Raw genomic sequence first — 13,358 nt, forward strand, 5'->3', positions numbered from 1 at the left:
TCTGTAGGTCTCTTGTGAAGCTTCCTCCTATATCTATAGGTCTCTTGTGAAGCTTCCCCCTATATCTGTAGGTCTCTTGTGAAGCTGCCCCCTATATCTGTAGGTCTCTTGTGAAGCTGCCCCCTATATCTATAGGTCTCTTGTGAAGCTGCCCCCTATATCTGTAGGTCTCTTGTGAAGCTTCCCCCTATAGCTGTAGGTCTCTTGTGAAGCTGCCCCCTATATCTATAGGTCTCCTGTGAAGCTGCCCCTATATCTAGAGGTCTCATGTGAATCTGTCCCCTATATCTATAGGTTTCTTGTGAAGCAGCCCCCTATATCTATAGGTCTCATGTGAAGCTGCCCCCTATATCTATAGGTCTCCTGTGAAGCTGCCCCCTATATCTATAGGTCTCTTGTGAAGCTGTCCCTATATCTATAGATCTCCGTGAAGCTGTCCCCTATATCTATAGGTCTCCTGTGACGCTGCCCCCTATATCTATAGGTCTCCTGTGAAGCTGCCCCCTATATCTATAGGTCTCCTGTGAAGCTGCCCCCTATATCTATAGGTCTCCTGTGGAGCTGTCCCCTATATCTATAGATCTCCGTGAAGCTGTCCCCTATATCTATAGGTCTCTTGTGGAGCTGCCCCCTATATCTATAGGTCTCCTGTGAAGCTGCCCCCTATGTCTATAGGTATCTTGTGAAGCTGCCCTCTATATCTATAGGTCTCTTGTGAAGCTGTCCCCTATATCTATAGGTCTCCTTTGGAGCTGTCCCCTATATCTATAGGTCTCCTGTGGAGCTGTCCCCTATATCTATAGGTCTCCTGTGGAGCTGTCCCCTATATCTATAGGTCTCCTGTGGAGCTGTCCCCTATATCTATAGGTCTCTTGTGAAGCTGCCCCTATATCTATAGGTCTCCTGTGAAGCTTCCCCCTATATCTATAGGTCTCCTGTGAAGCTTCCCCCTATATCTATAGGTCTCTTGTGAAGCTGTCCCCTATATCTATAGGTCTCCTTTGGAGCTGTCCCCTATATCTATAGGTCTCCTGTGGAGCTGTCCCCTATATCTATAGGTCTCCTGTGGAGCTGTCCCCTATATCTATAGGTCTCCTGTGGAGCTGTCCCCTATATCTATAGGTCTCATGTGAAGCTGTCCCCTATATCTATAGGTCTCCTGTGAAGCTTCCCCCTATATCTATAGGTCTCCTGTGAAGCTTCCCCCTATATCTATAGGTCTCCTGTGGAGCTGTCCCCTATATCTATAGGTATCTTGTGAAGCTGTCCCCTATATCTATAGGTCTCCTGTGAAGCTGTCCCCTATATCTATAGGTCTCCTGTGAAGCTTCCCCCTATATCTATAGGTCTCCTGTGGAGCTGTCCCCTATATCTATAGGTCTCCTGTGGAGCTGTCCCCTATATCTATAGATCTCCGTGAAGCTGTCCCCTGTATCTATAGGTCTCCTGTGAAGCTGTCCCCTATATCTATAGGTCTCCTGTGGAGCTGTCCCCTATATCTATAGGTCTCCTGTGGAGCTGTCCTCTATATCTATAGGTCTCTTGTGAAGCTGTCCCCTATATCTATAGGTCTCCTGTGGAGCTGTCCCCCTATATCTATAGGTCTCCTGTGGAGCTGTCCCCCTATATCTATAGGTCTCCTGTGGAGCTGTCCCCTATATCTATAGGTCTCCTGTGGAGCTGTCCCCCTATATCTATAGGTCTCCTGTGGAGCTGTCCATTTTCAAGGGAGATTTATCAAAACCTGTCCAGAGGAAAAGCTGCTGAGTTGTCCATAGCAACCAATCAGATCGCTTCTTTCAGTATTCACAGGCCTCTTCCGAAATGAAAGAAGCGATGTGATTGGTTGCTATGGGCACCTCAGCAGCTTTTCCTCTGGACAGGTTTTGATAATGGTATAGCCTTCTCTGAAAACATGGTTCATTGCACCAATACTTACCTTCATGAGCTGGAGTCTGTGATCGACGGCCCTGAGGGAAGAGTAAAATGTCTGTGAGGTGACGTCCGTACAAAGGTCTGAATTATTATAATAAATCTGTCATCTCCATTGTATGTGCGGAATAATGCAACTCCATGTCCTAGATTATCAGAAGATGATTATAATGTCTGAAGATCCCAGTGACAACTACTTTATCTATTACATTAATGAAGACAGATAGATATGAGATAGATAGATAGATAGATAGATATGTGATAGATAGATATGAGATAGATAGATATGAGATAGATAGATAGATATGAGATAGATAGATAGATAGATATGAGATAGATATGAGATAGATAGATATGAGATAGATAGATATGAGATAGATATGAGATAGATAGATAGATATGAGATAGATAGATATGAGATAGATAGATAGATATGAGATAGATAGATATGAAATAGATAGATAGATATGAGATAGATAGATAGATATGAGATAGATAGATAGATATGAGATAGATATGAGATAGATAGATAGATAGATAGATATGAGATAGATAGATAGATAGATGGATATGAGATAGATAGATAGATAGATAGATATGAGATAGATATGAGATAGATATGAGATAGATAGATAGATAGATAGATATGAGATAGATAGATAGATAGATAGATATGAGAGATAGATATGAGATAGATATGAGATAGATAGATATGAGATAGATAGATATGAAATAGATAGATAGATATGACATAGATAGATAGATAGATATGAGATAGATAGATAGATATGAGATAGATATGAGATAGATAGATAGATAGATATGAGATAGATATGAGATAGATAGATAGATATGAGATAGATATGAGATAGATATGAGATAGATAGATAGATAGATAGATAGATATGAGATATATAGATAGATAGATATGAGAGATAGATATGAGATAGATATGAGATAGATAGATATGAGATAGATAGATATGAGATAGATAGATATGAAATAGATAGATAGATAGATAGATAGATATGAGATAGATAGATAGATATGAGATAGATAGATATGAGATAGATAGATAGATATGAGATGGATAGATAGATATGAGAGATAGATAGATAGATAGATAGATAGATAGATAGATATGAGAGATAGATAGATAGATAGATAGATAGATATGAGATAGATAGATATGAGATAGATAGATAGATAGATATGAGATAGATAGATAGATAGATATGAGAGATAGATAGATAGATAGATAGAAATGAGATAGATAGATATGAGATAGATAGATATGAGATAGATAGATAGATAGAGAGATAGATATTAGATAGAGAGATAGATATATAGATATGAGATAGATAGATAGATATGAGAGATAGATAGATAGATAGATAGATATGAGAGATAGATAGATAGATAGATATGAGATAGATAGATATGAGATAGATAGATAGATATGAGAGATAGATAGATAGAAATGAGATAGATAGATAGGAGATAGATAGATAGGAGATAGATAGATAGATATGAGATAGATAGATAGATATGAGATAGATAGATAGATAGATAGATATGAGAGATAGATAGATAGATAGATATGAGAGATAGATAGATAGATATGAGATAGATAGATATGAGATAGATAGATATGAGATAGATAGATATGAGATAGATAGATATACATATGAGATAGATATGAGATAGATATGAGATAGATAGATAGATATGAGATAGATATGAGATAGATATGAGATAGATATGAGATAGATATGAGATAGATATGAGATAGATAGATAGATATGAGATAGATAGATAATGAAATGTGAGTCACAGCGATCCTCGTGTCTCTTCTTGAATAGTCTCTCGTTCTGTAGTCAGATCCCCCTCGTTCTGTAGTCAGATCCCCCTCGTTCTGTAGTCAGATCCCCCTCGTTCTGTAGTCAGATCCCCCTCGTTCTGTAGTCAGATCCCCCTCGTTCTGTAGTCAGATCCCCCTCGTTCTGTAGTCAGATCCCCCTCGTTCTGTAGTCAGATCCCCCTCGTTCTGTAGTCAGATCCCCCTCGTTCTGTAGTCAGATCCCCCTCGTTCTGTAGTCAGATCCCCCTCGTTCTGTAGTCAGATCCCCCTCGTTCTGTAGTCAGATCCCCCTCGTTCTGTAGTCAGATCCCCCTCGTTCTGTAGTCAGATCCCCCTCGTTCTGTAGTCAGATCCCCCTCGTTCTGTAGTCAGATCCCCCTCGTTCTGTAGTCAGATCCCCCTCGTTCTGTAGTCAGATCCCTCTCGTTCTGTAGTCAGATCCCCCTCGTTCTGTAGTCAGATCCCCCTCGTTCTGTAGTCAGATCCCCCTCGTTCTGTAGTCAGATCCCCCTCGTTCTGTAGTCAGATCCCCCTCGTTCTGTAGTCAGATCCCTCTCGTTCTGTAGTCAGATCCCCCTCGTTCTGTAGTCAGATCCCCCTCGTTCTGTAGTCAGATCCCCCTCGTTCTGTAGTCAGATCCCTCTCGTTCTGTAGTCAGATCCCCCTCGTTCTGTAGTCAGATCCCCCTCATTCTGTAGTCAGATCCCTCTCGTTCTGTAGTCAGATCCCCCTCGTTCTGTAGTCAGATCCCCCTCATTCTGTAGTCAGATCCCCCTCGTTCTGTAGTCAGATCCCCCTCGTTCTGTAGTCAGATCCCCCTCGTTCTGTAGTCAGATCCCCCTCGTTCTGTAGTCAGATCCCTCTCGTTCTGTAGTCAGATCCCTCTCGTTCTGTAGTCAGATCCCCCTCGTTCTGTAGTCAGATCCTCCTCGTTCTGTAGTCAGATCCCCTCGTTCTGTAGTCAGATCCCCCTCGTTCTGTAGTCAGATCCCCCTCGTTCTGTAGTCAGATCCCCCTCGTTCTGTAGTCAGATCCCCCTCGTTCTGTAGTCAGATCCCCCTCGTTCTGTAGTCAGATCCCCCTCGTTCTGTAGTCAGATCCCCCTCGTTCTGTAGTCAGATCACTCTCGTTCTGTAGTCAGATCCCCCTCGTTCTGTAGTCAGATCCCCCTCTTTCTGTAGTCAGATCACTCTCGTTCTGTAGTCAGATCCCCCTCGTTCTGTAGTCAGATCCCCCTCGTTCTGTAGTCAGATCCCTCTCGTTCTGTAGTCAGATCCCCCTCGTTCTGTAGTCAGATCCCCCTCGTTCTCTAGTCAGATCCCCCTCGTTCTGTAGTCAGATCCCCCTCGTTCTGTAGTCAGATCCCCCTCGTTCTGTAGTCAGATCACTCTCGTTCTGTAGTCAGATCCCCCTCGTTCTGTAGTCAGATCACTCTCGTTCTGTAGTCAGATCCCCCTCGTTCTGTAGTCAGATCCCCCTCGTTCTGTAGTCAGATCCCCCTCGTTCTGTAGTCAGATCCCCCTCGTTCTGTAGTCAGATCTGTTGGGATTCAGCTGGCTGGATGTGGATCCTCTGTGTCAGCGAGGGATTGGCGTGGACCGTGTCGGTGGACCGGTTCTAGGTTGCTACTGGTGTTCACCAGAGCCCGCGGCAAAGCGGGATGGTCTTGCTGCGGCGGTAGCAACCAGGTCGTATCCACCGGCAACGGCTCAACCTCTCTGACTGCTGAGAAGGCGTGGGACAGAAGGATTAGGCAGAGGCAAGGTCAGACGTAGCAGAAGGTCGGGGCAGGCGGCAAGGTTCGTAGTCAATGAGGATAGCAGAAGGTCTGGTACACAGGCTTTGGACACACTAAACGCTTTCACTGGCACAAGGCAACAAGATCCGGCAAGGAAGTGCAGGGGAAGTGAGGTAATATGGACAGGGAGCAGGTGGAAGCTAATTAGGCTGATTGGGCCAGGCACCACTCATTGGTGCACTGGCCCTTTAAATCTTAGAGAGCTGGCACGCGCGCGCCCTAAGGAGCGGAGCCGCGCGCGCCAGGACATGACAGCCGGGGGCCGGGACAGGTGAGTGACTTGGGATGCGATTCGCGAGCGGGCGCGTCCCGCTTTGCGAATCGCATCCCCGCCGGCAGTGTCAGTGCAGCGCTCCCGGTCAGTGGGTCTGACCGGGGCGCTGCAGAGAGAGAGACGCCGCGAGCGCTCCGGGGAGGAGCAGGGACCCGGAGCGCTCGGCGTAACAAGATCACTCTCGTTCTGTAGTCAGATCCTCCTCGTTCTGTAGTCAGATCCTCCTCGTTCTGTAGTCAGATCCCCCTCGTTCTGTAGTCAGATCCCCCTCGTTCTGTAGTCAGATCCCCCTCGTTCTGTAGTCAGATCCCCCTCGTTCTGTAGTCAGATCCCCCTCGTTCTGTAGTCAGATCCCCCTCATTCCGTAGTCAGGTCACTCTCGTTCTCTAGTCAGATCCCCCTCGTTCTGTAGTCAGATCCCCCTCGTTCTGTAGTCAGATCCCCCTCGTTCTGTAGTCAGATCCCCCTCGTTCTGTAGTCAGATCCCCCTCGTTCTGTAGTCAGATCCCCCTCGTTCTGTAGTCAGATCCCCCTCATTCTGTAGTCAGATCCCCCTCGTTCTGTAGTCAGATCCCCCTCGTTCTGTAGTCAGATCACTCTCGTTCTCTAGTCAGATCCCCCTCGTTCTCTAGTCAGATCCCCCTCGTTCTGTAGTCAGATCCCCCTCGTTCTGTAGTCAGATCCCCCTCGTTCTGTAGTCAGATCCCCCTCGTTCTGTAGTCAGATCCCCCTCGTTCTGTAGTCAGATCCCCCTCGTTCTGTAGTCAGATCCCCTCGTTCTGTAGTCAGATCCCCCTCGTTCTGTAGTCAGATCCCCCTCGTTCTGTAGTCAGATCCCCCTCGTTCTGTAGTCAGATCCCCCTCCTTCTGTAATCAGATCCCCCTCATTCTGTAGTCAGATCCCCCTCGTTCTGTAGTCAGATCCCCCTCGTTCTGTAGTCAGATCCCCCTCGTTCTGTAATCAGATCCCCCTCATTCTGTAGTCAGATCCCCCTCGTTCTGTAGTCAGATCCCCCTCGTTCTGTAGTCAGATCCCCCTCGTTCTGTAGTCAGATCCCCCTCGTTCTGTAGTCAGATCCCCCTTGTTCTGTAGTCAGATCCCCCTCGTTCTGTAGTCAGATCCCCCTCGTTCTGTAGTCAGATCCCCCTCGTTCTGTAGTCAGATGCCCCTCGTTCTGTAGTCAGATCCCCCTCGTTCTGTAGTCAGATCCCCCTCGTTCTGTAGTCAGATCCCCCTCGTTCTGTAGTCAGATCCCCCTCGTTCTGTAGTCAGATGCCTCTCATTTTGTAATCACCTGGTTCCTCCATTTCCATGGAGATAAATGATGACTGGGTTGTCGTCTGACAGTGCCCTCTCATACCAGCGCTGGTCCTTGCCTTTCGCATCCTTATCCCTGCTGACGGGCACCGTATGCCTGAAAGAGACAAGGATGGCATAATTAATAAGGAGGCTTCATGTTAGATCCGACATCTCCATCTGCTCAGCAGCTGTAAGACCCCCATTCATACATGACCTCATATGTACAAAGAGGATGAGAGCAGTAGGTCAGGCTAGTAGGTGGTCTGGCTAACTGTGGTGACCCAGTACAGAATACCGTACCCTGCTCATCCTGTCAGGCAGATGTTGCCTTCAGTCTCAGTCTTGGGCCCACTACTCAGGACTGTATTGTTATGCCATTGTTGTTATTCTGGGATTTTCCATGTTACTATTTCTTTAAATCTGTTAGCAGAGAAGGTGCAGAGTGGATCAGGGGACCTGTCTGCCCCAATGGGAATCCTCCAAATTGCCCTGTATATAGTGTAGGGGGGAGGAGCTCCCCAGACTAGTTTCAGTCTAGCTCCAGTGTTAGTTGTGAGCTGAACTCCTGAGATACAGTGTGGAGAAGTCAGAGAGAAGTGTGAGGAGGCCTCAAGCTAATGAGAAGTCTAATCCTGCAACCACATAAGGATAGAGGATAAGGATAGGGGATAATATGTCTGATTGTGGGGGTCCCTCCGCGATCTACCTGCTGCATCTGGCATTCGTTTAGAGCATCGGGTGCAGCACCGGAGGCTTGTAACGCCACAGCCACGCCCCCTCAATGCAAGTCTATGGGAGGGGACATGCTCTGTCCTGGGCCAGACTCAACTAGTTCCAAACCTCTGAGGAGAGAGGGTTGGACTTAGGAACTAACTCCTCCCTACGTATTTCTAGAACTTTCTACATAGAAAAATACTGAGGTAAATCATGTGACCATATTCTTTAAACTCCTACACATGCATAGCAATAGTATACGGGGGTGGGGGGGGGGGGGGGTGTAACGGGGCGATCACAACCATCCCCTACTTATCGGAGTGGTAAAACCCCCTTTTTGCAGCTATAACTGAATCTAAACTTTCCAGGTAATTGTTGATTAGTCCTGAACATTAGTCCTGCCATACAAAACAGCTTCAGCTCTGCTATGTTGGTGGGTTTCCTCCATAAACTATTCACTTTGGTCAGGACTTTGACTTAGCCATTCCAGAACATTTACTTTATTCTTCTTTAAAGTGTACCTCTAAAGTTTTAGGCAGTTTTATGAAAAATGATTATAGTGCGGCACTGTACACATTAGTCATTTTTTTCAATCACTTAGGCCTAATGTACAGTTACAAGTGTTAAGGGACAGGGAGAAGGGGCACTCTGTAAAGATATTCTGGTGCCGAATTCAGAATGAAAGAGATTTGGAAAAAGTTACTATTGTGTACAGTGCTGCACTATAGTCATTTTCATGAAACTTCGGAGGTACACTTTAACCATTCTGTGGTAGAACGACTTGTGTGCTTAGAGTTGTCACTTGTTGCCTTGCTGCATGACCCACATTCTCTTGAGATTCAGCAAGGATTTGCTGGTATAATTCATAATTCATTGTTCCATCAATGATGATAAACCACCCTGACCCAGATGCAGCAATACAGGATCAGACCATAATACTACCGCCACCGTGGTACAAGGCTTTCTGGAGTGCAGTCATTTCCTTTCTCCTAACATACAGCTTTTCATTTAAACAAAAAAGGCCTATTTTGGTCTCATCCCTTTACAAAACTTCTTTTCCTTCTTGTTTGACCAGGTGATTTTTATCAAACTGCAGACAGGCAGCAATGTTCTTTTTGAAGAGCAATGGATTTCTCCTTGCAATCCAGACATGCACACCCCATTGTCGTCACATTGTTAACTAATGTGAGGAAGACCTTTAGTTGCTTAATGATTACCCTGACTTCTTTTGTGACCTTGCGGACTATCATACGCTTTTAAATGGGGGCACACAAATGGGGGCACACCACACCCCCTCAATGCAAGTCTATGGGAGGGAGCGTGGCATTGAGGGGGTGTGAAGCCAGAAAGCCGAAATGGGAATACCCAGGTCGTCCAGTAAATTCTGAATGCCATCCCATTGATTGAAATCACCTGACTATGATTTCACCTTCATATTATCTGCTAATCCTAAAGGTTCACATACTTTTGCCACCCCCATATATGTGATATTAGATAATTTCCCTTAATAAATATTTTTAGATAGATAAACAGATAATGTGTTGGTATCTGCAGATGGGCAGCAACGTTCTGTGTTGTAATCTTCCAATTTTATATCCTTACTCACCAGATTCCCACACTTACTCCTTCTTCTGTTGTGAGATAGAAGTTTACGGTGTGATTCAGGAGTTCTCCCGGATTCTTCAAGTCCACAAACAGCGGAACCTTTACTATGAAGACAATGAATATGTTATCGGTAAAATAAGATTGATAGTGCTCTAAACTCTAACCATTGGGCATTTCTGTAATAAGTCAGAGTACTTACCCATATTCAGGTAAACCACCTTGCCCAACAGCGCAGGGAAGAGTCTGATGATAAACGGGACACTTATGTAAACGGTGCCAAGGATTAATGCGAATATCTTCAGGTAAAACAACCCACGGGACAAGAGGCTTAAAAATACAATACGGATTATTATATTAGTAGCTGAGTACCCGGCGTTGCCCGGTCATCCTACCAAAACCTTGTGGGAGGGGAAAAGCAATAATGATATGTTAATAACCCAATATTGGATGAGTGCTGTGACCCCTGCACTGTGTAATGTCTGCCATCCAGCTTTCCCAGAATATCTGTCTGGTAAAGCAGCCACATTGGAGCTCTTTGGGAAAGCTGGGTGGCATGCATATAGTGTGTCACCAGCTTTCCCAGTTTCCTGAAGAAAATATCTGTCTGGTAAAGCAGCCATATTGGAGTTCTTTGGGAAAGCTGGGTGGCATGCATACAGTGTGTCAATCAGCTTTCCCAATATACTGAAGAGTATATCTGTCTGGTAAAGCAGCTAAATTAGAGCTATTTGGCAAAGCTGGGTGGCACACATACTGCGTGCCACCCAGCTTTCCAAGTCTACTAAAACCCCAGCAGTGATAAGGTGCTCATCCTTTCTGCACTCTTCACTGCAGCAGGGATGCCATGCCCTCTCCCTGCCCCAGCACTGATGTCTTCACTTTCCCCTAACTCTTCTGTCAGCCCACAATCAATCTCTCTCCCTCCCACCCCATCCCCTCTCCCTGCCCCCACACTAACTATTTTCTGCTCCTTCCTGCCACACAGTTAAATCATACTTCACCATGACGTTGGTCAGGATGTTTAAAACTCCCGGGAAATCTCTGCAGCCCAATAGTAATCCAATCATGTGATGCACCGGAAGTCCCAAAGACTTGCATTAGACTTTTGGTACATCTCCTGATCACATTACTCTCGAGCTGCAGAGATTGTCCGGGAGTTTTAACTTCATGGTAAAGTATGATTTAACTGTCTGGGAGGCAGGATTATATCTAAATCTGTAAAGCCATAAAGATGCCCTTGCCCATTGGACACAGCTATAATCTGCAGCAGTGTGTGTGGTCTGATCAATAACCCTGACTGCTCCCCTGTCTGTCCTCCATGCTGTATACTGCAGCTCTGCTAGTTCAGACTAGAAGGAAGCCGGTACATGAACCGCACATTTATAAAGAAACGGTAGGATGATATCTCATTAAAAAAAAAAGTCTTCCGTTATATCGATGACACAGCAAAAGGATATGATGTAACCTTAGAAAGCTGAAGTAACATATGACAGTCATGTGACACTAGGGGACGCTACATAATCTACATAGTCCCCTATGTGTCTCAAGGACGGTCATGAGATTCAGTCACGCTCTATACCAGTGTTTCCCAACCAGCGTGCCTCCAGCTGTTGCAAAACTACAACTCCCAGCATGCCCGGACAGCCAGCGGCTGTCCGGGCATGCTGGAAGTTGTCGTTTTGCAACAGCTGGAGGCACATTGGTTGGGAAACCCTTGGCATAGACCATGACTACATCTCATGGGAATCCATATGCAATCAGCCTCGAACTCTATACAGATAGATTATGCAATGAAGCAGGATTAGTCATTTGGCATCTAGAATATGTGACACTATAGTAACACTGTCTATAATACATTATACCGCTATACTGTGCTGGCACTCTATTGCAACAATGGGGGAATTCTGACTAAAACATATATATATATATATATATATATATATATATATATATATATATATATTTGCAGCACACTTTATGGCAGTGACATCTATGAGTACTGTCAAGTGGCATTATTTATATTTACGGCATGAATGCCTATGTGCTATATGGTGGTGTTCCTTATAAGTACAATACAGCAGCAATTTTTTATGAGTACTATATGGCGGTATTACTGATGAGTTCAAGAGAACAACATTATTTATGAGTACTAGATGGTGGTATTAGTTATGAATACAATACGGCAGCACTATTTATGAGTACTAATTATTTATCTCTGGCATTAGTCATGTGGCATTAGTTATGTGTGCAGTGTGGCAGCATTGTCTGTGTATGGTATGATGACATTATCTGCACAGTATGACTGTGTTATTCATCAGTTCTGTATGGTTGCATTAGTTATGAGTACAGTGTGATGGTACTAGTTGTGCACAGTATGACAGAATTATCTATATGAACTGTATACTGATATTTGTATAGTTTGGCAGCGTTACTTGTGAGCACAGTATAATAGCATTAGTTATGTGCACAGCATGGGAGAATTATCTATATGTACTGTATGCTGATATTGTTTGTACAGTGTGGCAGCATTATTTATAAGCACACCATGGTAGCGTTATTTATGAGTACGATATAATGCCATTAATTATATATACAATATGGCAGCACTGTCTATGGTATAATGACATTATTTGCACAGTATGGCAGCGTTATTTATGAGTACAGTATGGCAGCATTGTCTGTGTGTACTGCATGTTGACACCCTTTGTACAGTATAGTAACTTATTTTATAAGTTATATATAGCAGCATTTTTTTATGTGTACAGTGTGGAAGCATTGTATATGTATTGTATCCTGTTATTTTTTTTGTACAGTTTCATAAGGTTGTGTATGAGTTACTTACAGTAGCATTAGTTATGTGTACAGTATTGCAGCATTATGAGTACAGTATGGTGGTATTCGTTACGTGCTTAGTATGGCAGCATTGTCATACTTTTTATAAGTTATATATAGTAGCATTTTTTATGTGTACAGTGTGGCAGCATTATCTATATGTATTGTATCCAGTTATTTTTTGTACAGTTTCTTAAGGTTGTGTATGAGTTAAATACAGTAGCATTTGTTATGTGTACAGTATCGCAGCATTATGTATATGCACTGTATCCTGACATTATTTGTTCCATATTGTAGCATTTAAGTTCTGTATAGTAGAATTATTTATGTGTACAGATTGGCAGCATTATCTATATGCACTATATGCTGACATTGTTTGTACCGTATCCTAGAGTTCTGTATCGTAGTCTTAGGTATGTACACAGTTTGGCAGCATTATCTATATGTTCTGTATCCTGAGATTATTTGTATCGTATTGTAGCATTTATTATGTATGAGTTCTGTATAGTAGAATTATTTATGTGCACAGTTTGGCAGCATTATCTATATGTTCTGTATCCTGAAATTATTTGTACCGTATTGTAGCATTTATTATGTATGAGTTCTGTATAGTAGAATTATTTATGTGCACAGTTTGGCAGTCATCATCTATATGTACTGTATCCTGACATTATTTATACCGTATTGTAGCATTTATTATGTATGAGTTCTGTATAGTAGAATTATTTATGTGCTCAGTTTGGCAGTCATCATCTATATGTACTGTATCCTGACATTATTTGTACCGTATTGTAGCATTATGTTCACAGTTTGGCAGCACATGTACTGTATGCTGACATTGTTTTTAAATTAGGGCAATGGCGTTTTGAGTACAGTATGGCGGCATTAGTTATGTATTATTATTATTATTGTATTACATATAGTTATGTTGTGTAGTGTATGATGACATTTATTAATTCACTTTATAACGACGGCCGCTGCTGTATACACGTGTGCCGCCTGTGCACCCTCGTCCCATGAATCCCCTCGTGACAAAATCCTG

At 43.7% G+C, this 13,358-nt stretch overlaps 2 protein-coding genes across 3 annotated transcripts in view; one reads left to right on the top strand and one right to left on the bottom strand.

The window, feature by feature from the left end:
- Positions 1 to 13,358, bottom strand: part of LOC130295017 (lysophosphatidylserine lipase ABHD12-like) — a 28,199-nt gene that overhangs the window by 14,574 nt on the left and 267 nt on the right. For both annotated transcript variants that reach the window (XR_008848662.1, XM_056545199.1), the window contains exons 2-5: positions 9,684 to 9,811; positions 9,486 to 9,588; positions 7,161 to 7,280; positions 1,940 to 1,970 (exon numbers count right to left, since the gene is read on the bottom strand). Coding sequence is in view for 1 of the 2 variants with exons in the window: in XM_056545199.1 (XP_056401174.1) it covers positions 1,940 to 1,970; positions 7,161 to 7,280; positions 9,486 to 9,588; positions 9,684 to 9,811 (382 nt within the window). In the remaining variant the exon portion in view is untranslated. The remainder of the gene's footprint in view (positions 1 to 1,939; positions 1,971 to 7,160; positions 7,281 to 9,485; positions 9,589 to 9,683; positions 9,812 to 13,358) is intronic.
- NIN (ninein) overlaps positions 1,917 to 13,358 on the top strand; it is a 135,898-nt gene continuing 124,456 nt past the window's right edge. The window contains exons 1-2 of the mRNA XM_056545195.1: positions 1,917 to 2,014; positions 9,489 to 9,614. The gene's annotated coding sequence lies outside the window, so the exon portion shown is untranslated. The remainder of the gene's footprint in view (positions 2,015 to 9,488; positions 9,615 to 13,358) is intronic.

The sequence above is a fragment of the Hyla sarda genome, chromosome 11 (genome assembly GCF_029499605.1).
Source record: "Hyla sarda isolate aHylSar1 chromosome 11, aHylSar1.hap1, whole genome shotgun sequence".
Taxonomy (NCBI): Eukaryota; Metazoa; Chordata; class Amphibia; order Anura; family Hylidae; genus Hyla; species Hyla sarda.